This window comes from Chiloscyllium plagiosum, unplaced genomic scaffold, assembly GCF_037043375.1.
Source record: "Chiloscyllium plagiosum isolate Xiang-an unplaced genomic scaffold, Cpla_swu_hap1 HiC_scaffold_5, whole genome shotgun sequence".
Classification (NCBI taxonomy): Eukaryota; Metazoa; Chordata; class Chondrichthyes; order Orectolobiformes; family Hemiscylliidae; genus Chiloscyllium; species Chiloscyllium plagiosum.
In genome coordinates this window covers 45391851-45416529 of record NW_028270143.1, presented here as the reverse complement: position 1 = coordinate 45416529, position 24679 = coordinate 45391851, and the positions used below count along the sequence as shown (strand labels likewise).

The following is a 24679-nucleotide window of genomic DNA, read 5'->3' as shown; positions in this document are numbered from 1 at the left end:
CACTACTGAGAAACTGACTATGAAAAACATTCTGCTGAGTCACCATCATCAGTTAGTTTCCTTTATCAATTTGTGCTGCCAGCTCATCGTAATGATTTTTGCGTACAGCCAATGCTTCATGAGCTGTTTATTAGTGGACCAAATATCAGTACTAAAAACTAACTTGCACCTTTTAAAGGGGTAGTGCATTGTGATTGAAGCAGATGTTTGGTGTCATTCTACAAATAAGTCTGAGAGCTATTGTGGTGCATTCATAGGTTGGACTTGATATAAGGACACTATGCCAGAGATGTATCATAACATGTCTAAATAGATTGATTTAAAAATAACTACAAATGAACCTGTCCTAGGAAAATAGTGAAGAATGGACGACTGTGGGAGCAAGCAGGCTCCCACCTTTTCAGTACGGTGCTGGAAATCTTGGTAGAAGAACAGAATTAAAAATGAGGATGAATGCCCTTTTTCTTCTTTGGGAGGATCTCCGGGCTTAGGATTTAGAAACTGTAGGAACTGATTTCTACAAAACTCCATGTTAGGAGTACGACCCCAAAGACTTTGATGCAATACTAGAAGAAACCTATCTCTCATCAGTAGTCAAAATTAGTGGTTTCAAATACCATTTCCTATCATCTGCACCATTATCTTAATTCATCACATCTCCGTCACTCCCCTACCAATAAGAAGACAATGAAGATGAAAACACACAATTTAATTTCATTGGTGCAACATAATTTAAAGATAACATGGAGGTGAAATCTGCATCCTGTCTTTTACATGAGCTGTCTAGTTGTTCTATTTGAAAGACCATCACTCCCAACACAATTTGGAGGCTTTTTGCCCCAAAAGCCATGAGCAATGATTGGGAGTATACCTCCAAATGCTTGGTATGTACAAAGTCAAACCAAAAAGCTGCTTTCAGTGTCGAGGAAAGTAGACCAGTTTTGCACTAATTTGTTGCAGGTTTTTGCTTCAAACTTGGTATCTATTTTTCCAGAGGTAACTGGTGGCCAGCTCCAACATAACTGTGGAGCAATATTCCCTCTAATGTTGTTTTTGGCTGTGCAAGCCTCTGAGGCTCATGCATGGCAACATCTTCCAGAACTTGAAATGAATGCTGCGATTAACATGTTAATGTCGATTGCTATGTATGGTATGCTTAAGCAGCTTAGGAGGAACATTGCTGTGGCACTAATTATGATGCAGCATCTGATGTTCAATGCCTCAGCCTCCATTTCAATTCAAGCCCCTTCCACCCAATGTCTGAGTGCTGCAGTTGGAGCTCAGACTGTTGCACTCGTGCTTCTGAAAACTAATGTGAAAACAGCCTTCTAAAGTATCACAGGACTCATGAAATCTATTTTCAAACTGACTTACCCCCTTAAGGCCCACTATGGATATTGTATGCTACTAAAATCTTTTTTTTAAACCCCTGCTTATTCTTCAAGCAGTTTATCCTGCTCTATAAGGTATTTGTTCATTCTTGTAGTTGTTCACAATGCTCTACTTGGTCACCCTACCTGAAAGTAACTGGTTTATGCATCTGCCATTTTTTTAAAACAAACCAACCAGACAGGAAAGTAGACCAGTTTTGCACTAATTTGTTGCAGGTTTTTGCTTCAAACTTGGTATCTATTTTTCCAGAGGTAACTGGTGGCCAGCTCCAACATAACTGTGGAGCAATATTCCCTGTAGAGTATGAAATATTGTAAAAGTTTGGAAAAGCTGGAGTGGTTGGGTCTACATTGATAACATGCATTGCATATTGATTGACAACATGATCTTCCTGCTCTGTATGCTGCTAGTGGACATTAGGCACTTAATGATCCCCTTGCTGGAATGACAACCAGTGCAGTTTGGATTAAAGTATGTGTATATGGGGCAGGAGCCATTTTTAATGTTTTAAGGACCTATGTAGCACCCAATTCACAATTATATTGTAGTATTTTCAAAGTGATTCATTTATGTTGACATTTTCTTAAACCGTATTTGTTCATAATTATAAAGAGTTTTCTTACCGTGCACGAATCCAGAGACATTTAAAATGCATCTAAATTCTTCTTATCTTCCCTTGTTCTCAAATTACCTTACAGCAAATTTTTACTTTGTATTATAATAGAGAAGCAATCTTTTAAAAGATATACACTTAAATTCTTATACTCCTGCTAATTTTCTACTTTGGACTTCTTGGCTGTGTGTTTGGCATCCAGCTAGTGAATGGTTCCAACTTACCCGCAGCTCAGTTGAAGCCTGTTTCTGATCAAGGGCTTTTGCCCAAAACTTCGATTTTCCTGCACCTCGGATGCTGCCTGACCTGCTGTGCTTTTCCAGCACTACTCTAATCTAGACTGAAGCCTGTTTGAGGTAACTTGCAACTTTTATGATGATGATTTTGCCCAAATCAGAAATCAATCTGTATGTTGTAAAACTTTATTCCCTGAGAGATAATAGTGAATTCTATTTGTTTACATACCTTCATATCTTTCAGTTGTACCAAAAAGCTTGACTGCTACTGAATTAGTTTTGAAGTATCATAAATATTGCTTTGTAGGCAATCATGCTAATCAATCTGTGCACAGCAATAATTCACTGAATTAAACAATCAGTTAATCTCTCTCTGGTGCCGTTTTGAAGATGGAATCTCTTCCAGAACACTAGATAAAAATTGACTTTTTTTTATATCCATCTGAATGGAAAGACAGTTCTGCAGTTTAAGGTCTCGTCCAACATATGACACCAATGACAATGCAGTTCATTGCTCCAATATTGTGCTAATGTGTCATTTTAGATTGAGCTCAAGTTTGGATTGGTGAGTGAGATGCTGCTAGTGAACCAACCTGACAGGAGAAATTCTCCATTACTTTCACCTTGCTGCTTTGCAGTTTTGTTACTCTGTTCTACCTAAAATATTGTAAATATCTATCATATTAACAGTGCTGTATTCAGGTTATGTAAAATGTGACTCTAAACATCCAATATAGCGAACAGTGTATACACTTATTGTGCCAGCCTTCTGCCAGGTTGAAGCTCCCCTTTGCAAAATTAGTTTGCATTGAACATAGGTGGGGTGCATTCAAGACTATGTATGTGTAGCTTAACTAGTGGCACAGACAAGTGAAGGAGTAAAAAATAATTAAGCTAAGTTTCACTGGTGCAGGTTCCACTATCTCTTTCAAGGGTACAAGGGAAGGAACTTTCCAGACAAGATAAAAAGTACAACCAGCCCACTCCACACAACCTCATTCTTTGGAGGTATCAAATGAAATCCACCATGAGGAGTAACTTCTTTGTGTCAACTCTCCAGCCTGGAATATTCAGCGCCTAAGTATTAGTGTTTAGAAAGCTTAACTACAATTATTGGTTTGATTATATTGCATCCTTAAAGCCTTTTGATTGGCCTCTAAAATTTATTGACAACTTATGACACATGTACTGTCAGTTCCAGAGTGACTGCCATGACCCTCATATAACCCACAAATCAATATACATTTGCATAGTGACAGCGGGAACCCATCTGGAATTATTGCCTCTGTTTTTAAGATTAGGAAACTCTTGCTCTGCTTGAAGTAAGCTCAATATTTTTTGTGTGGAGGCATGTGTAAGTGACAGGAGGTGATCATGCTCGATTTTTTTTTAAAAAATCAGTTACATTTGTAGATTAAATCCAAAAGAAGCATTGATAACCCAGTTCAACCCTAGTATTTGTAAATTGAAAACTGAAACATTTGTAATATTAATAGTGTAGGTTGATGCTTTACTAACTTGGATGAATCTCATAACTCACACCATGTTTGATTGGAATTAATATCATGTCTGACAGGCACAGTTTAATCCAATGTCATTCATCTGACATTATAATATTTTGTAATGTTACTGTTTTCTGACATAAAAGATGTAAAATGAGTGCTTGTATATTTTATCTGGACACAATGAATTTCCCCCATTTGATAGAATACAAATTTTTGGATAAAATTCCTCCTTTTTCAACTTCTGCCTCCCCACAGCTGTGCCATTGCTTTCAGAGGTAGGAAATGAGAGTCTCGAAGCCCAAAAATGTTCTCTAACTAATAAGGTCAGAAGACGGCTCAGGGGAACCACCACTTATTTCATCATGTGGTTATGCTGTGTTCCCGTCAACTTGGTGGAGTTATTGGTCTTGGCAGTCAGGGTGGGGTAGGGGTGTCCAGTGGAACAAAATGATTTGAGTCCTGGTAAAATGGTGGGACACCCTGCGTCTCAGTGGAATTCAGCAGGTTAGCGGTGGATAGTAGCCTGAGTCGAAAACATAGCTTGCTTCACCCATTGTGAACTCCAGCATTTTTTGCTTTTAGTGAATATATTACAATGTGCAGATCCCATGTTTTTGGAGGCAGGACTAGTGCAGCCAGAGTCTAAATAGGATGGTATCAGAAATAGTGGAGTACGAATCTTAGCAGTCATCAAGGTGTGTATGTGGTGGCTGCAGGAGGCGGGGTAAGTGGAGGAGTTAGAAATTGGGCTTCTGAGTGTGTATGTGGGAGGGACAAAGTTCTTTAAAAACACATTTTCTTGTCAACTTTTAAAATTAATCTATAATTTTAAAAGTTGAATTATATATTGAATTTTATTATGCTGCTTTATGCTTTTGTTATTGCTGGCATCTAGTGTCATGCTAATTTTCAAGAGTTTTTGTTTTGCATATTGTTTCGAGGAATGTGAGCATTTATTATATGCATATGTATCATAGAGTCACACAGCACAGAAACAGACCCTTCAGTCCAACCGGTCCATGCCGAACATAATCTCAAACTAAACTACCCCCACCTGCCTACCTATTCCTGGCCATATCCCGCCAAACCTTTTCTATTCATGTATTTATCCAAATACATGTTTAGCATTGTAACTGTGCCTACATCCACTACTACATTCCAAACATGAGCCACCCTCTGCATAAAACATTTGCCCCTCGTGGCTTTTTAAATCTTTCGCCTCTCACCTTGAAAATATGCCACCTGGTCTTAAAATCCCCATCTTAGGGAAAGGACACCTACCATTAACTCTATCTATATCCCTCACGATTTTACAAACCTTTGTAAAACCACCTCTCCACCTCCTACACTCCAGTGAGAAAGTCCCAGCCTATCCAATCTTTCTTTATTAGTCAAACCTCCCATACCTGGCAACATTCTAGTAAATCTCTTCTGAACCCTCTCTAGCTTAACATCCTTCCTATAACAGGGTGACCAGGACTGGACACGGGACTCCAAAAAAGGCCTCACCAATGCCCTGTACAATTGCAAGACTTTTTAACTTCTATACTCAAAGGACTGAGCAATGAAGGCAAGTGTGCTGAATGCCTTTTTAACTCCCCTATCTATATGTGACACAAATTTCAAAGAATTATATACCTGGACTCCTAGTTCCTTCTGTTCTACAACACTACCCAAGTCCTGCCACTGTTTGTACCAAAGCCAACCATAATGCCATTCTAAACTAATCCCATCTATTTGCACACAGTCCACCATCCCTCTGTTTTGAGTCTGTTCTTGTGTCTGTCTAAATGCTTCTTGAAATTTGCTTGTATTACTTCCCCTGGCAGCGTGTTTCAGACATCTACTAACAACTTTTCTTGCATATCTCCTTTAAACTTTCCCCTCTCAATTTAAACCTATGCCCCTAGTACTTGACATTTTCACATTGGGAAAAAGATTTCATCTATCCACACTAACCACACCTCTCATAATTTTATATACTTCTATATAGACACCCCCTCAGTGTCTGACTCTCTAGCAAAAAAAAGCCTGAGTTTATCTAAACTCTCTTAATAGATAACATGCTCCAATACAGGCAATATCCAGGATTTCACCCAGTCCACAGCCTCCACACTTTCTTCCCAATCTGTGGTAATCAGAACTACACACGATATTCCAAAAGTGGCCTAACTAAAGTTTCATACTGCTGTAACATGACTTGCCAACATTTATACTCAGTACCTGCCTGATGAAGGCAAGCTTGTCTTATGCTTTCTTTACCATTTAATCTACAGGTGTTGTCACTTATAGTGAGCTATGGACTTGGATCCCAATATCACTCTGTATATCAATGCACTTAAAGGTCATTCCATTTACTGCATACTTTCGTCTTGCATTTGACCTCCCAAAATACATCACTTCGCACTTGTCTGGATTAAACTCAATCTGCCGTTTCTCTGCCTAACTTTCAAATTTTGAACAGAAGATGCTGGGTGAGAAGCAACCAAGGAGGATTCTGGGTGAAACGACCTGTTATCATGTCAAAAATTACATTGTTAAAGTGGAGATTTGAGACAGCCCAGGGAATCCCTTGTGGACTCAGATTTGTAAAGCCTCTCTCTTGGTTCAAACCAGAGAGTATACTCTTTGGAAGTCTGGAATGAAAACCTCTTACCGACAGATTAGTTTAATTTTAGTCATCCCCTTTATTCACTAATAGCATCACTGTTACAACATAACACTGATGCCTATAAAGCTAGACTAATTAGGTTCTAATAACCTAGGAGCGTAGGGTACCAGCTCTTCAAGTGCCCCAGCAGGTTACTCCAATGTACTGATACAAAGTGGCTTCCTTTTTACAAAAGTTTACAAAAACATTGCATGTTCTTAATTAGACATTATGAATTATTGTCTTTCACTGTAAAGAAGTCAAGTTAATTGACAGATCTGTGTGCGCTTGATGGATAGCTCAAGGCCTATAGGAGTGATCAATCAGATGGAAAAAAACAATCCAGCTGAGTTAGGCATTTGCTGGTGAGATAAGTTCCTGTAAAGAAGTACCAGTCTAAATTAAGTGGGAGATGTCATAAGGTAACCTTGCACAGCTCGCATGTCAGACATTGTTGTTTTACAAAATGGCTCCTTAGCAAGGAGGGCAAACATTTGACCATAAAATGGCTTCCCGACAGATTGTGTCAAAATTTCTTCAATGTTAGGTTTAGAATAATTTTAAGCAGGGAGCTGATTCCTGCATTTTTATCTTAAGCACAGAATCATTCTGTACCTGAGGCTGAAATGTTACTGCAAGGTTGTATTTAAAATGATTAATTACTCTCAAATTAAACATGCCTTCTTTTCAAGTTTGTGATTCAAATAAGACATAAGATCTGATTAGTTAGAATTGACAGTGGGGCAGCCTGTAAGGTCTGTTGAGTGGTCTGCAAGAACAGCAACTAAGTTAAGGCTTCTTCAATATTATCTTTTACAGAGTTTGTATTTAATAACTGGTAATGGCTACTCAATATCTTCGTAAAGTCCCAAAGTGCAATTAATTAATTTTCTACTGGCTTCAACAGCCTCAGCATTAAAATGGTCTCTCTCTCTCTCGCGCTCTCTCTCTCTCTCGTGTCCTTTTGAACTCTCAAGTCAGGGTTTTGTAACAGCAAAGATTTTTTTCTCTGTGACTGTCCCGCTTGCAAGGGGTAATAAGAATCCATTATAATTGGCAGCATCTAACTGTTAATTACAAAATTTTTGATAGTACTGAGTTTCGTTTCAGGGTCAGAATCAAACTCTGTCATTAATTTCACAAGGGAACGGCTGTGAATGTTATCACTTGGTGTCCTGTTCACACAGATTCACCGATGCTAAGGCAAATGTTCTTAATTGTCTTACAGCATCCTGTTATCACATGGTGAGCACGGTGTCCCTATCTTTTGCATTCCTTAAGTTCTCCTCTTTTTGTGAGCCTTCCTGCCTGTCTGTTTTCTAGTGCAATAAATGTGTTCTATAATTCAGCATTACATTTTAGTCTAAATTTTTAAATACAAGTTTTAAGGCTATAGATTTTCTCAACATGACACTGGGCTACAGTCCAACAGGCTCACCTGAAACTGCAAACTTCCGGAGCCCCCACTCCACCCTCAACAATCCAGATGGCCACCAAATCTCCAATCGGCCAGAATGGAGGTGCAGGCCCCAACCGATCAATGTACAAATCCCAGAACCCTTCTTAAGGCACTGCCCCAAGACAACTCCAGGCTTCACCAGAAAAAAGGTGATACCTCTGGTCAGATGATGTACCTCAGGTGTGAGCCATGATCACACAAAATAGAATAGACTCCTGCAAATAAGTATTCTGAAACTGAACAACCTGGAACACTGTAGGCAACTACCTGCCAATCCGACTGTAGAACATACCCGTGAACTCAACAGACTGATCGAGAGTTTTGATCCAGTCTTTCAGAGTACCATATGCACTCTCTCATCCCACGTACTTCTTGCGTAGGAAAAATTGCACTGCCTTCCGAAGATACAGAAAGCCAACACACTTTGACGTTCTATCTTATCAGGCAATGGGACCATGTGTAAGAACCTCTCTGGCTATGTCGAGTGCATCTTGAAACCCAATTTCCAGGGAACCCTCAGCTTCTGTCACGACACTACAGATTTCCTACAAAAACTCAGCACCCACTGACCAGTCAAACCAGGAACATTTCTCGTCATAATGGACATTTTCGGCACTCCACACCAGCATCCCCCACGATGACAGCACTGCTGCAACAGCCTCAGTACTCAAAACACCAACTGCCAATTATTGGGCACCACCCTACAACTCATCCACTTCATCCTCGACCACCATGTCTTCACCTTCAACAACCAATTCTTTATCCAGACATGTGGAACAGCCATGGAGACCAAATCTGCACCCCAGTATGCCAACATTTTCATTCACGAGTTCAAACTAGATTTTGTTTTTGCTGCATAGAACCTCCAATCAATGCTTTATATAATTGACAAAGTTTTCTTCCTTTGGACTCATGGCAAGGAATCACTGAAACAACTACATAGTGATATCAATACGTTTCAAGCCACCATCAAACTTATCATAGGCTACTGTTTAGAATCAGTCTAATTCTTGGACACACACATCTTCATCAAGAACAAATACTCAGGACTTCACTCGACCACAAGCCCGCGGATAACGTTACGATGCTGCACTTTGAGTATCCACCCTAAACATATTGAAACAGCCATCCCCTACAGACAAGCTCTACGTACACATAGGATCTGCTCGGATGAGGGGCAGCACCTCGAACACCTGAAGGTATTTGAGGGGTGTCTTCATAATGACGGGATACAATGCTCAGCTCATCAACTGCCAATTCTGACATGCCGCAGCAAAAAACTGTAATGACCTCCTCAGAAGATAGACACCGGATATGATCGATAGGTTACCCTTCGTTGTCCAGTACTTTCTGGGAGCCGATGGACTACACCATGTTCTTCTCAGCCTGGAACACATGATCGATGACAATGAGCACCTCCCCAAGATCTTCCCTTCTCACCTTCAAACAACCACCAAACCTTAAACAAACTATATTGTTTGCAGCAAACTACCCAGCCTTCAGGACAGCATCGATCACAACACCATACAACCACTGCAAGACATGTCAAAGCATAGACATGGATACCACCATTACATGTAGTGACAACACCCACCACATGCATAGCAGGTACTCATGTGACTCAGTCAATGTTGTCTACCTCATGCAGTGCAGGTAAGGATGTCCTGAGGCATGGTATATTGGCGAAATCAAGCAGACACTATGACAATGGATGAATGAGCACCGCGCAACAATCATCAGACAGGGACATTCCCTCCCAGTGGAGAAACATTTTTGGAGTCAAGGGCATTCAGCCTCGGATCTTTGGATAAATGTCCTCTGAGGCGGACCTCGGCAACTCTACATCATTGCGTGTCCTGAAGAAAAGCTGATGGCCATGTTCAGTACCCATGAGGTCAGCCTCAATCAGAATTTTGGGTTTATGTCACACTATAGATGAGCCACCACACACTCGTACACGTGGAAACACACACACTTGTACACATGGACACACACTGTCGCAGACCCTCTGTCATATATATATGCTTACACTCATCTCTCTTACAGGCATATACTCCCTCGTCTCGTGCACACTCTCTGTCAAGCGCACACTGTTGCAAAAACTCACATGCTCACTCTCGCACACACATACTCCTTCACACTCACACACTCTCTCCCTCTCAAGCGCACACACTCTCTCAAGAGCACACACACCCCCACACTCTCTCTCTCTCTCTCTCTCTCTCTCTCTCTCTCTCTCTCTCTCTCTCTCACACACATGTGCGCTCTGTCTCTCTCCCACACCCACATACACACTCGCGCGTACACACATACATCTTTGGGGTGAATTTGCATTTGTGGATACATTCTATTTTGCTCAAAAAGCACACAATCTGTAGACAGTCAGTCAATATGGCATTTTATAAATTCCTACTTTGAAAATAAAATTAGTCTGACAGATACAAACAGACTTGAAACATGGCCTCAGACCTAAAACAAATTGTCTGACCAGAGATATCACCCCTACTCTGACAAAACCAGAAGTCATCCCAGGGCAGTAACTCGAAAGAAGCCCTGGGACCCACACACCAATCAATCAAAATCTGCATCTTCACTTCAACTGATCAAAGACCCAACAGCCATCCAGATTGCCTGTCAATAATCCCTCCCGCATGGGTGGGGTCATGTCAGAAAATTATTGTGAAACGTTGCCACTATCCTTTGCTTCATTTCACTTTGCAAGTAAATAATCAGGCAAGAGAATATTCTGTTGTCAGGATGGACTTTACCCTTGCATTCACTAACTGCTTTGAATACTGATATTCTGCAGTAGTATGGTGATGTGCTGGTTCTTCAAAGTGCCCTTACCTCTGTGAAATAATTCTGGTGGCAGCTTCTCAGAAGGGTGGAGGTTGGCAGTCAACTAGGGCAATTAATCAGGCAACTGACAGATGATGCTGAAAAATGTGTTGCTGGAAAAGCGCAGCAGGTCAGGCAGCATCCAAGGAGCAGGAGAATCGATGTTTCAGGCATAAGCCCTTCTTCAGGAATGAGGAAGGTGTGCCAAGCAGGCTAAGATAAAAGGTAGGGAGGAGGGACTTGGGGGAGGGGCATTGGGAATGCGATAGGTGGAAGGAGGTTAAGGTGAGGGTGATAGGCTGGAGAGGGGGTGGGGGTGGAGAGGTCGGGAAGAAGATTGCAGGTCACGAAGGCGGTGCTGAGTCCGAGGTTTGGGACTGAGATAAGGTGGGGGGAGGGGAAATGAGGAAGCTGGAGAAATCTGCATTCATCCCTTGTGGTTGGAGGGTTCCGAGGTGGAAGATGAGGCACTCTTCCTCCAGGCATCGTGTTGCCATGGTCTGGCGATGGAGGAAGCCAAGGACCTGTATGTCCTTGGCAAAGTGGGAGAGGGAGTTAAAGTGTTCCGCCACAGGGCGGTTGGGTTGGTTGGTGCGGGTGTCCCAGAGGGGAGACAGGCTGCCTACTTGCGGAACGTTTCAGAGAGTACCTCTGGGACACCCGCACCAACCAATCCAACCGGCCCGTGGCTGAACACTTTAACTCCCCCTCCCACTCCGCCAAGGACATGCTGGTCCTTGGCCTTCTCCATCGCCAGACCATGGCAACATGACGCCTGGAGGAAGAGCGCCTCATCTTCCGCCTAGGAACTCTCCAACCACACGCGATGAATGCAGATTTCTCCAGCTTCCTCATTTCCCCTCCCCCCACCTTATCTCAGTCCCAACCCTCGGACTCAGCACCGCCTTCGTGACCTGCAATTTTCTTCCCGATCTCTCTGGCCCCATCCCCTCTCCGGCCTATCACCCTCATCTTAACCTCCTTCCACCTATCGCATTCCCAATGCCCCTCCCCCAAGTCCCTCCTCCCTACCTTTTATCTCACACCTTGGCACACCTTCCTCATCCCTGAAGAACGGCTTATGCCTGAAACATTAGTTCTCCTGCTCCTTGGATGCTGTCTGACCTGCTGCGCTTTTCCAGCAACACATTTTTCAGCTCTGATCTCCATCATCTGCGGTCCTCACTTTCTCCTAACTGAGAGATGATTTAAAGCACTTTACAATTTTTTAGAGGAGCACATGTCATAAGCTGTGACATATGATCATAAAATATAGGAGCAGAATTGGGCCTTTCATCCCATAGAGTCTGCTTCACCATTGATCATGGCTAGTATATTTCTCAATCTGCATAACCTGTAATCCATTTGTAATCACGAACCTGTCTATTTCTAACTTAAACACACTCAATGAATTGGCCTCCACAGTCCTCTGCAGCAATGAGCTCCACAGATTCACCAACTTTTAGCTGAACAAATTCTTCCTCCTCTCTGTTCCAAAGGATCAACCTTCACTCGGAGGCTGTGCCCTCATGCCCTAATCTCTCTTATTAGTGGAAGCATCCTCTCCACGTTCACTCTATCCAGGCCTCTCAGTATTCAGTAAGTTGTAACAAGATCCCCTTCATTCTTCTAAACACCTATTGAATACAGGCCCAGTGACCTCAACTGACAAACTCTTCATTCCTGGAAATCAGATTTGTGAACCTCCTCTAAGACCAGCAAATCCTTCCTGAAATAAAGGGTCCAAACTTGCTCACATGTTCTAAACGTGGTATGACCAGAATCTTAAACAGCCTCAACAGGAAATACATTCCTGCCCTTGTATTCTAGCCTGCTCAAAATGAAGGCTAACATTGCATTTCCTTCCTAAATTACAACTGAACCTGCATGTTATCCTTAAGAGAATCCTGAACTAGGACTCCTAAGACCCCTGTGCTTCAAATTTCCAAAGCCTTTCTTCATTATAAAATAATCTACTTCTCTGTTCTTCCGATTTATATTCCATTTGCCACTTCTTTGCCTACTCTCTAGCCTGGCCAAGTCCTTCTGCAGCCTCCCCACCTCCTGAACATTACCTGTCCCTTCATTTATCTTTGTGTCATCTGCAAACTTGGCAACAATATCCTCAGTTTCTTTGTTCAGATTGTTAATGTATAATGGCCCCTGCAGAGCTCTGCTAGTCACTGGCTGCCATCCTAAAAAAAAGCATTTTATACGTAATCTCTGCCTTCTGCCAATTAGTCAATCCTCTATTTATACGAGTACCTTGCCCCTAACTCTTATTTTACATAGCAGCCTCCTGTGCAGCATCTTCTCAAAGGCCTTTTGAAAATAAGTCATGTCCACTAGCTGCGCTTTGTCTAACTTACTCATTACCTCTTTAAAGAATTCTAACAGATTTGTCAGACATGACCTCCTGTTAATGAAGCCATGCTGAGTCAGCACTATTTTACCATGCATTTCCAAGTATTGCACAATCTCATCCATAATAATGGACTCTGAAATCGTACCACTCTCCAAGATCAGGCTAACCAGCCTATAAGTTTCCATCTTCTGCCTCCCTCCCTTCTTAAACAGAGGTGTTACATTTGCCATGTCCCAACCCTCTGGTATCCTCCCTGAATCTGAATAGACTTAACAGTAGGTGTCTCTCATAAAACTCAATAAGTGTTTATGTTCCTTTCTTGATGGAGAAAGCAGTTACTAGTCTGTGTGGTGTCTTTAATCTGTCTGTTTCAAAAGAAACTATTGCTACCATGCCTAATGAGCACGTTTCAGTTTAAGTTTAAAAACCTCTAATTCAGCATTCTGATTTTAACTTTTTCTCAGGCATATGCAGATACACTGCAGGCACAAGCTACGGAGAGTGTGATGCATCCCGTACCGAAGGCCAACTATGGAATTGACCTGACAGCAAATAAACTAAAAGACTTTAATGAAGAACAGATTGGACAGTTATATGCACTAATGCAAGAAGCTACAAAACCAGTTCAATAATAAAGGTGACCCTTATCACAAGAAGTAATTTATTAATTATCACAATAATATGCAGCCAACACTGGAATTGTACCTATTATATCTGCTTTCTATGTATTTTGATTCCTAGAAATAATGAATTCTGGAAATTTGAAGTGTAATTGTCTTGTATACAGCAATGTTTAACAGTTAGCCCATTTGCTTTCAGCATGTAAATTGTGAACGGATAGTAATATTTACAATGTTTAAAAGTTTTAGAAAGATCGATTCAACTTTTTTCTAATAATAAATTTGTGAATACTGAACCAAATTTTATGTAAACTATTTTTAATGACATACATGTTGAGCAATGTGTAACCAATTTTGATCAATGATATTAAACGGCAAATAATTAATATTAATTGCAATTATCATGAGTACTTATATATGTAAATATTCTGGTTATCTATGTTTAAGAAAAAAATTTAAACTTAGTAATTATTTTAATTTTAAAAAGAACTGTTTTTGAATTGGAGGCCATGCTGCCTCCACCCATCCTTAGCTCTCCTTATGCAGGTGTTGGTAAGCCAAATACTTGAACTTGTATTTTTTTGTGTGATACAGGCATTCCCAGAGCAGTGTTCAGTTCAAATCTTGCAATTCCTTAAACTATCAATAGTGAAGAAACAATTTTGCTTCCAAATCAGGATGGTTTGTGACCTGGAAGAGATGATGGTCTCATGTCATAGAGTTGTACAGCACAGAAACAAATCGTTCGATCCAACTTGTCCATGCCAAGATATCCAAGGTACATCTAGTCCCATTTGCCAGCATTTGACCCATATCTCTCTAGACCTGTCCTATTCGTGTACCCATCCAGATGCCATTTAAATGTTGTAATTCTATCAGCCTCCACCACTTCTTCTGGCAGCTCATTCCATACACACACCATTCTTTTCTCAAAAAGGTTACCCTTTAGGTCCCTTTTATAGATCCCTTCTCCCCTTGAACCTATGCCCTCTAGTTTTGGAATACCCTACCCTGTGAAAAAGACTTGGACTATTCACTTTATTCCATGTTATTCATGATTTTATAAATCTCTATAAGGTTACCTCTTAGCCTCTAATGCTCCGGGGCAAATGGCCCAGCCTATTCAGCATCTCCCTGTAGCTCGAACACTCTGACTCCAGCAACATCCTTGAAAATCCTTTCTGCACTGTTTCAAGTTACCAACATCTTTCCTATTGCAGGGAGACTAGAATTGAATGCAGTATCCCAAGATGGTCTAACCAATGTCTTGTACAGCTGCAACATGACATCCCAACTCCCCTATACTCAATGCGTTTTCCTATAAAGGCAAGCGTATAAAACATCACCTTTAATACCCTATCTGTGGCTCCACCTTCAAGGAACTATGAACCTGTCCTCCCAGGTCTCTTTGTTAGGCATCACTCCCCAGGATCCTACCATTAAGTGTAAAAGTCCTACCTTGATCTGCCTTACCACCCCCTCACATTTATCTCAATTAAACTCCAGCTGCCACTCCTTGGCCCATCTGATCAAGGGTTCCATTGTACTCTGAGATAACTTTCACTGTTCACTACACCACTAGTTTTAATGTGATCTGGTAACTTACTAACCATTCCTCCTATATTCACATCCAAATCACTTCTATAAATGACAAAAAGCAGTGGACCCAGCACTGATCCTAGTGGCACACTGCTGGTCATGGGCCTCTAGTTCGAAAAACAACTCTTCACCATCACCCTTTGACTCCTACCTTCAAGCCAATTTTGTATCCAAATGGCTAGCTCTCCCTGGATTCCATGTGATCTAACCTTACTAACCAGTCTACCAGGCAGAACCTTGTCAAACACCTTGCTAAAGTCCATCGGGACAATGTCCACTGCCCTGTCTTCATCAATCCTCTTTGTCACATTGTCAAACAAAACTGCTGCTGTTGTCTTTCTAGATGGTAGAAGTGCACATTTGAGAAGTGATCTTGAAGCAGCCTTGGCAAGTTGCTACACCGTATCTTGTAGATGGTATATACTCTGGCAAATGTACAATAATATATGTGGGGTTCTGATCAAAGAGATAGTTTCTCCTAAATGATGTTGAATTTCTTAATAATTATTGGACTTGCATATGTTGGGGCAAGTGGAGTGTCCTTCATTGGACATTTGTGCTTGGAAGGATAGAAAGGCTTTGGGAATAGGGACGTGCGTAACAGTGCTTATATGGCTGTTCCAGTTTGGTACCTGGTCAATAGTGAACTCCAAACTATTTCTGATGAAGGGTAATTTGAATAAATCTAAATGTGCAAATATGCACGGTGGCTTAGTGGTTAGCACTGCTACCTCAGTGCTAGGGATCTGAGTTCGATTCTGCCTTAGGCAACTGTCTGTATGGAGTTTGCACTTTCTTCCTGTGTCTGTGTGGGTTTCCTCCCACAATCCAAAGATATGCAGGTTAGGTTAATTGGCTGTGTTAAATTGCCAAGTCAGGGGTAAATTAGGTCAGGCAGCATCCAAGGAGCAGGAGAATGCTGCCTGACCTGCTGTGTTTTTCCAGCAACACATTTTTCAGCTCTGATCTCCAGCATCTGCAGTCCTCACTTTCTCCCAGGGGTAAATTAGGGTTGGGAAATGGGTCTGGAAGGGTTACTCTTCGGAGAGTTGGTGTGGACTTGTGGGACTGAAGGGCCTGTTTCATACTGTAGGGAATCTAATCTAATTTAGTAACTTTAATGTTATGATTTGGAACAGACAGCCTGGCATGTTGAGACTGCACTGTATATTCAGTTGCGGTTTTTTTAAGAAGTTAAATTGAGGCCGTCTCCCCTCTTGGGGAGCAAATGTTCCTGTAGAAAAAATTTAGAAGAGCGGTAAAATTTTGGGAAGATAAATACTGTCTCCAGATTGCTTACCCCCAGTTATGGCTCTGGAAAATCTAATTGCATGAAAGATAACAGCGCTGGTCATTTCAAATACTGGTCATGTGTGCTCACCTAGGTGTCTCACAGCTTCCTTGATGAAACTAAATTTTGCAGGATACAATTCCTCACTCAATGTCTTTAGATGAGCCCCAATGGTGCAGGTGGGCTCGAACCTCTTAATGGCTAATAGAATTGTTTTTGAACCCTCTGCATGCACCTCTTCCATGTTCAAATGTGGTGTGTAGAGGGAAATCCATGGTGAATACTGGTTCACTATGGAATTGTGTAATGAAGCATGGAGTAAAGGCGTATGTAGTGATTTTATCATTCAAGAACATCTAACTATAAACTTGCATCTATCACATATGCCTATATGCGACAAACAGGATTGTTGTTTTTACGTCTGGCCAGTCCAGCTGTTCCAGTAATCAAACTACCTCATCAGTGATCTACATTGCTTCAGCAGCTATGACAAACCTCAAGCCAGAAACTTCTTTCACAGAAATTGTGGATCTGCTTCTGTTGCATGACAAAGTACAGAGTCAGTGACATGCCAAGTAACACGTGTTTCTGTATGCATCGCCATCACACATCTACTGCTATCATTCAAATGTTGTGGTAAAAACAATGACTGCAGATGCTGGAAACCAGATTTTGGATTAGTGGTGCTGGATTAGAGGTGCTCTGCTCCTCCGATGCTGCCTGAGCTGCTGTGCTCTTCCAGCACCACTAATCCAAAATTCAAATGTTGCGTCCAAGTCCACATAAAACCTTTTGGATTCAATCAACAATGTGACACTAAATTCTGGATCAGTGGTGCTGGAAGAGCACAGCAATTCAGGCAGCATCCGAGGACAGGCAAAATCGACGTTTCGGGCAAAAGCCCTTCATCAGGAATAAAGGCAGAGAGCCTGAAGCGTGGAGAGATAAGCTGGAGGAGGGTGGGGGTGGGGAGAGAGTGGCATAGAGTACAATAGGTGAGTGGGGGAGGAGATTAAGGTGATAGGTCAGGGAGGAGAGGGTGGAGTGGATAGGTGGAAAAGGAGCTAGGCAAGTCGGACAAGTCCGGACAGGTCAAGGGGACAGTGTGGAGCTGGAAATTTGAAACTAGGATGAGGTGGGGGAAGGGGAAATGAGGAAACTGTTGAAGTCCACATTGATACCCTGGAGTTGAAGTGTTCCGAGGCGGAAGATGAGGCGTTCTTCCTCCAGGCGTCTGGTGGTGAGGGAGCGGCGGTGGAGGAGGCCCAGCACCTCCATATCCTCGGCAGAGTGGGAGGGGGAGTTGAAATGTTGAGCCACGGGGTGGTGTGGTTGATTGGTGCGGGTGTCTCGGAGATGTTCCCTAAAGCGCTCTGCTAGGAGGCGCCCAGTCTCCCCAATGTAGAGGAGACCGCATCGGGAGCAACGGATACAATAGATGATATTAGTGGATGTGCAGGTAAAACTTTGATGGATGTGGAAAGCTCCTTTGGGGCCTTGGATAGAGGTGAGGGAGGAGGTGTGGGCGCAGGTTTTACAGTTCCTGCGGTGGCAGGGGAAAGTGCCAGGATGGGAGGGTGGGTCGTAGGGGGGCGTGGACCTGACCAGGTAGTCACGGAGGGAACGGTCTTTGCGGAAGGCGATCATAGATTCACTCCTGTAGCAGAGCTGACCGCTTGCTCATATGCATTAATGATTACTACACAAACAATTCCTGTTGAAGATGTGACACTGGAACAGGTCATTGATTGATTTCCTGCATTGGTCCTGTTCCATGGTTGCTCACCTATGCCACTTCCACTGAGCTTGTCTTAGTCTGGCAGGAGGATCTTTGGATCTTCTTGTGTCGTCATCATCAGAAACAGCACCTCCTCCCTTTACCTGACTGCCTGGAGGCAAATGGAAGCATTGTTAAACCACTATGTTATTCTGTTTTGCTGGTCACCATTCTGTAGTAGTGAATCAGCCTGGCAGTGATCACAACCTCCACTGGTGAACAGGAAGATTTATAATAGATCATATTTGTTGCAACATTGTCAGCTGATGGCAGGATTCATCAAAAAGTCTCTTCCCACCACCACCACCCCCCAACTAAATTGCACATATTTTTCACACACCCCACTGGCTTTAGAATGTTATTTATAGTCATTTGGAGAAAAGGCAAAAAGCAGAAAAATTGATACTCAGTTTGGGCTACAATGTAAGGAATGATATGGTGTTTATCAAAATCTTGGCCGTTGAAAAACTTTCCTGTCAGAAATACAAACTCATGGTGTTTAACTTTTTAAAAATACTCCACGGAACCTGATAAAAAAAAATTTTGTAAATTGGTAATATGCTCCAGAAAATATTCTGTCTTGCAGTACAGTGTCAAACCATGCTCCAAATTTACTATGTTCAACTCTAGCTTTAACTAAAAATAAAAAAAGTCAATGCTCTTCTTAAATGACTCACTAGCTGTTAATATCCACTCTGATTAATATGTGCCCTAAGCAGCAGCTTAAATCTGAAACGTACAAACATACAATGACTTATGCTTCTAAATCCAGTACCTGTATTAGAAAATGTGGTGCTAGAAGCATAAATATTCTCTCTTAACAAGTGTTACATTTTGGCTCAGTTGTTTCTGCACAAGAATGGAATCATGCAAAAAACTAAAGGCTGTTACCTTCAACAAGTTGAATGCTTTTCCAAATGGAACTGTTATAGAAAGTGAATATGAAATCTAAAAAGATCGTTAAGGATATTTCAACACAAAATATTCAAATACAACTCAATTGTTTAAATCCACATTAGGCTTTGTGTAGTCATTCTGTTCTGTAGTATTTCTGAACATGCTGATGTTTGGACTAATACAGGCAACAATTGTCATAATTTGATGTCTTAAACCCTACAGCTCATAATTCAAGATTATTTGTTCAACAATCACAAATCAAAAATAACTGAATATTTGTATGAAACATTAGTTGGAGCTTTGTTTTTATCCTACATATGTCATATTTGCCCATGATAACAAAATTTCAACTTCACACAATAAAGTTTGAAATCTCTATTTCCTGGTGTTATGATTCCAGGTGATGGTAACACTGGACAAATTAGATCCCAAAGTGCAAACTGGTTTGATAGACTGTGAGTTTTATTTTAGTTATTTGTTGACTGTAGTGGGCAATGAACGTATTCACAAGAGGTTGCCAATGTACATTTGATAAATGAACATCAATGTTTATTACAGACAGAAAGAAAACAAAACATGGATTATTTTAAACTATACAAGAAATATTTGAAATGGCCTTATCACAAATCAGAAATAAAGAATCAAACTTCTTACCTTCAACAACAACTGTAGGCTTTTATTCTCACTTTGCCTGGTCCATCAAGTTTACTCTGGAAATCAATACATCAAAGCTGAAAATGTGTTGCTAGAAAAGCACAGCAGGTCAGGCAGCATCCAAGGAGCAGGAGAATCGACGTTTCGGGCATGAGCCCTTCTTCAGGAAATCAGGATTTCCTGAAGAAGGGCTCATGCCCGAAACGTCGATTCTCCTGCTCCTTGGATGCTGCCTGACCTGCTGCGCTTTTCCAGCAACACATTTTCAGCTCTGATCTCCAGCATCTGCAGTCCTCACTTTCTCCTATCAATACATCAAGGCAGTTCTAACAATGGAATATACCCAATGTTCCTCATTAAACAATATACACTACAAACATAATACAAAACTTTTATCCATACAATGCTCATAATCACAAGTGAACCCTTTTAGCTGTCTTGTCTGAATATCAGACCAGAACAGATGTTGAACATGCTTGTCTGACCCATTGTGATCACCAGCATTCGTTATTTTCGGACCAGGCTTCATATGTTTTGTCATCATTTCATCTCACTTAATTTTGGCTAACTGAGCAAATTTTAGGTTAAGATCTATGCAACCTTACAGATAGTCAAATCGAAGAAGGGTAGCCGCAACTCCATTTTAATACTTCTTCTTCAGACGGCACATTTGCAATAGGATTCTGGAGCTTTCTTCTTACTGACTTCTAAATAGTTAAAGAGAAAAAACGTGGGTTTTCCACCCTCTCAGCTTCCACCGTATTCTGTTTCTGGATGTTTTTGTCTTAAGCCACTGAGAACATTTTCTCCAGCCCTGATTTTTTGGAAATTGCTAAAATTACAGCAACTGTTCATTCTGACTGATTCTGCACACATTTCCTGACCTTTTGGATAGTTCTGCCATTCTGTGACACTGGATTCTTGTCACTAAGCAACAGCAAGTCTTTTTCCCTCTTGTACTGTTTGCCTCAAGTTCTACTCCAAGAGTATAAACTCTCATTAAAAATGAATGTATTAACAAACATCAGTCACCCCATGTCTAGATTAGAATGGTGCTGGAAAAGCACAACAGGGTTCTGGGTAATGCAAGATGGAGGACAGGAAAAATTTCTGGCTGTAAGAGCTGCTCAGTTTTTTGAGGTATTTTAGGTGTTGGAGGTGATTTCCTCAAATTCCAGGAGCAGCAATTACTGTTTTATATGCTGTTGCATTGTTTTGGAACTTTGGAAAAAAATAGTCAAAACAACAGCAGTTTTAAAAGGGAGAAGAGCAGACAAAGGAAGCACATGATGAGGAGAAAGAGAGAGAGAGAACCTGTACAGTTACCACCTTTGCTGTTTGAATGTGTGTATCGCTGGACATCGGAGTGCATCTGGGAAAATTAACAAACAGTGAAATCCACAACTAATCTTGGACGAACTGTTGGGCGAAGTTCACAGCACAGAATCAGATAATCTAATTGTTGTTTTAAGTCTGTCCAGGAGAAAGGCTGTATTAGTGAGTACAGTGGGTTCTTGCTATTATATGCTTTTGGAGATAAGTCTCTTGATTAAACTTAAAATATAAGCCATGGCTATTAATTTAACCTGGGGCAGTGTTTGTAGAGGAATAAGACGGTGTTATTTTCTGGGTCTGTAGATTGTGAAGGAGCAAAAATGGCCTTTGCAGTGACATGTACTTCTTGTCAGATGTGGGAGTTTGAAGAGAGTTTAAGGGTTACTGTGGATTATATCTGCCATAAATGCTGTTGGATGCGAATCTTATCAGATCAAGTGGATCAGTTGGAGAGACAGATAGAAGCGATGAGGAATTTGCAACAGCAACAGTATGTGATGGATGGCAGTTATAGGAAGGGGAGAAAATCTCAGATACAGTCACATAGATGGGTTAACTCCAGGAAGGGTAAGAGAGGTAGGCAGCTAGTGCATGAGTCTTTTGTGGATATACCCATTTCAAACAGGTATGCTGTTTTGGAAAATGTAGGGGGTGATGGATTCTCAGGGGAACGTAGCACAAACAGCCAAGTTTCTGGTATTGAGACTGGCTCTAATGCAACGAGGGGTACGTCGGCTTCCAAGAGATCAATTGTGTTCGGGGATTCTGTAGTCCAAGGTACAAACAGACGTTTCTGTGGCCAGCAGAGATAAAGCAGAATGGTGTGTTGTTGCCCTGGTACCAGGATCAAGGATGCCTCAGAGAGAGTACAGAATGTTCTCATGGGGGAGAGGGGCCAGCAGGAGGTCATTGTCCACATTGGAACCAACGACATAGGAAGGGAAAAGGTTGAGATTCTGAAGGGAGATTACAGAGAGTTAGGCAGAAATTAAAAAAGGAGGTCCTCAAGGGTAGTAATATCTGGATTAGTCCCAGTGCTATGAGCTAGTGAGGGCAGGAGTAGGAGGATAGAGCAGATGAATGCACGGCTGAGGAGCTGGTGCATGGGAGAAGGATTCACATTTTTGGATCATTGGAATCTCTTTTGGGGTAGAATTGACCTGTACAAGATGGACAGATTGCACCTAAATTGGAAGGGGACTAATATATTGGCAGGGAAATTTGCAAGAACTGCTTGGGAGGATTTAAACTAGTAAGGTGGGGGTGGGACCCAGGGAGATAGTGAGGAAAGAGATCGATCTGAGACGGGTACAGCTGAGAACAGAAGTGAGTCAAACAGTCAGGGCAGGCAGGGACAAGGTAGGACTAATAAATTAAACTGCATTTATTTCAATGCAAGGTGCCTAACAGCGAAGGCAGATGAACTCAGGGCATGGTTAGGAACATGGGACTGAGATAGCATCTCAATTACAGAAACATGGCTCAGGGATGGGCAGGACTGGCAGTTTAATGTTCCAGGAAACAAATGCTACAGGAAGGATAGAAAGGGAGGCAAGAGAGGAGGGGGAGTGGCATTTTTGATAAGGGATAGCATTACAGCTGTGCTGAATACATCCAGGGAAGTTATTTGGGTGGAGCTGACAATAAGAAAGGGATGATCACCTTATTGGGATTGCATTAAAGACCCCTCAATAGTCAGAGGGAAATTGAGAAACAAACTTATAATGAGATGTCAGCTATCTGTAAGAATAATAGGGTAGTTATGGTAGGGGATTTTAACTTTCCAAGCATCGACTGGGACTGCCATAGTGTTAAAGGTTTAGATGGAGAGGAATTTCTTAAGTGTGTACAAGACAATTTTCTGATTCAGTATGTGGATGTACCTACTAGAGAACGTGCAAAACCTGACCTACTCTTGGGAAATAAGGCAGGGCAGGTGACTGAGTTATCAGTGGGGGAGCACTTTGGGGCCAGCGACCATAATTCTATTCGTTTTAAAATAGTGATGGAAAAGGATAGACCAGATCTAAAATTTGAAGTACTAAACTGGAGAAAGGCCAACTTTGATGGTATTAGGCAAGAACTTTCAAAAGCTGATTGGAGGCAGATGTTCGCAGGTAAAGGGACGGCTGGAAAATGGGAAGCCTTCAGAAATGAGGTAACAAGAATCCAGAGTAAGTATATTTCTGTCAGGGTTAAAAGGAAGGCTGGTATGTAGAGGGAATGCTGGATGACTAAAGAAATTGAGGGTTTGGTTAAGAAGAAGAAGGAAGCATATGTCAGGTATAGACAGGATAGATCGAGTGAATCCTTAGAAGAGTATAAAGGGAGTGGGAGTATATTTAAGAGGGAAATCAGGAAGGCAAAATGGGGACATGAGATAGCGTTGGCAAATAGAAGTAAGGAGAATCTAAAGGGTTTTTACAAATATATTAAGGACAAAAGGATAACTAGGGAGAAAATAGGGCCCCTCAAAGATCAGCAAGTCAGCCTTTGTGTGGAGCCACATAAAATGGGGGAGGTACTAAATGAATATTTTGCATCAGTGTTTACTGTGGAAAAGGATATGGAAGATACAGACTGTAGGGAAATAGATGGTGATGTCTTGCAAAATGTCCAGATTACATTGGAGGAAGTGGTGGATGTCTTGAAACGGGTAAAGGTGGATAAATCCCCAGGACCTGATCAGGTGCACCCGAGAACTCTGTGGGAAGCTGGAGAAGTGATTGCTGGGCCTCTTGCTGAGATATTTGTATCATCGATAGTCACAGGTGAGGTGCGGAAGACTGGAGGTTGGCAAACATGGTCCACTGTTTAAGAAGGGCGGTAAAGACAAGCCAGGGAACTATAGACCAGTGAGCCTGACCTCAGTGGTGGGCAAGTTGTTGGAGGGAATCCTGAGGGACAGGATGTACATGTATTTGGAAAGGCAAGGACTGATTAGGGATAGTCAACATGGCTCTGTGCATAGGAAATCATGTCTCACAAACTTGATTGAGTTTTTTGAAGAAGTAACAAAGAAGATTCATGAGATCAGAGCAGTAGATGTGATCTATATGGACTTCAGTAAGGCGTTCAACAAGGTTCCCCATGGGAGACCAATTAGCAAGGTTAGATCTCATGGAATACAGAGAGAACTAGCCATTTGGATACAGAACTGGCTCAAAGGTAGAAGACAGAAGGTGGTGCTGGAGAGTTGTTTTTTAGACTGGACGTCTGTGACCAGTGGAGTGCCACAATGTTCGGTGCTGGGTCATCTACTTTTTGTCATTTACATAAATGATTTGGATGCGAGCATAAGAGGTACAGTTAGTAAGTTTGCAGATGACACCAAAATTGGAGGTGTAGTGGACATCGAAGAGGGTTACCTCAGATTACAACAGGATCTGGACCAGACAGTCCCATGGGCTGAGAAGTGGCAGATGCAGTTTAATTCAAATATATGCGA

At 41.7% G+C, this 24679-nt stretch overlaps 1 protein-coding gene across 1 annotated transcript in view; it reads left to right on the top strand.

The window, feature by feature from the left end:
• sdhaf3 (succinate dehydrogenase complex assembly factor 3) overlaps window positions 1-14070 on the top strand; it is a 33451-nt gene extending 19381 nt beyond the window's left edge. Inside the window, 2 exon segments of the mRNA XM_043689902.2 lie at window positions 13523-13680; window positions 13682-14070. Coding sequence (XP_043545837.2) covers window positions 13523-13680; window positions 13682-13718 — 195 coding nt within the window. The 3' untranslated portion in view covers window positions 13719-14070.
• The last annotated feature ends 10609 nt before the right edge of the window (window positions 14071-24679 follow it).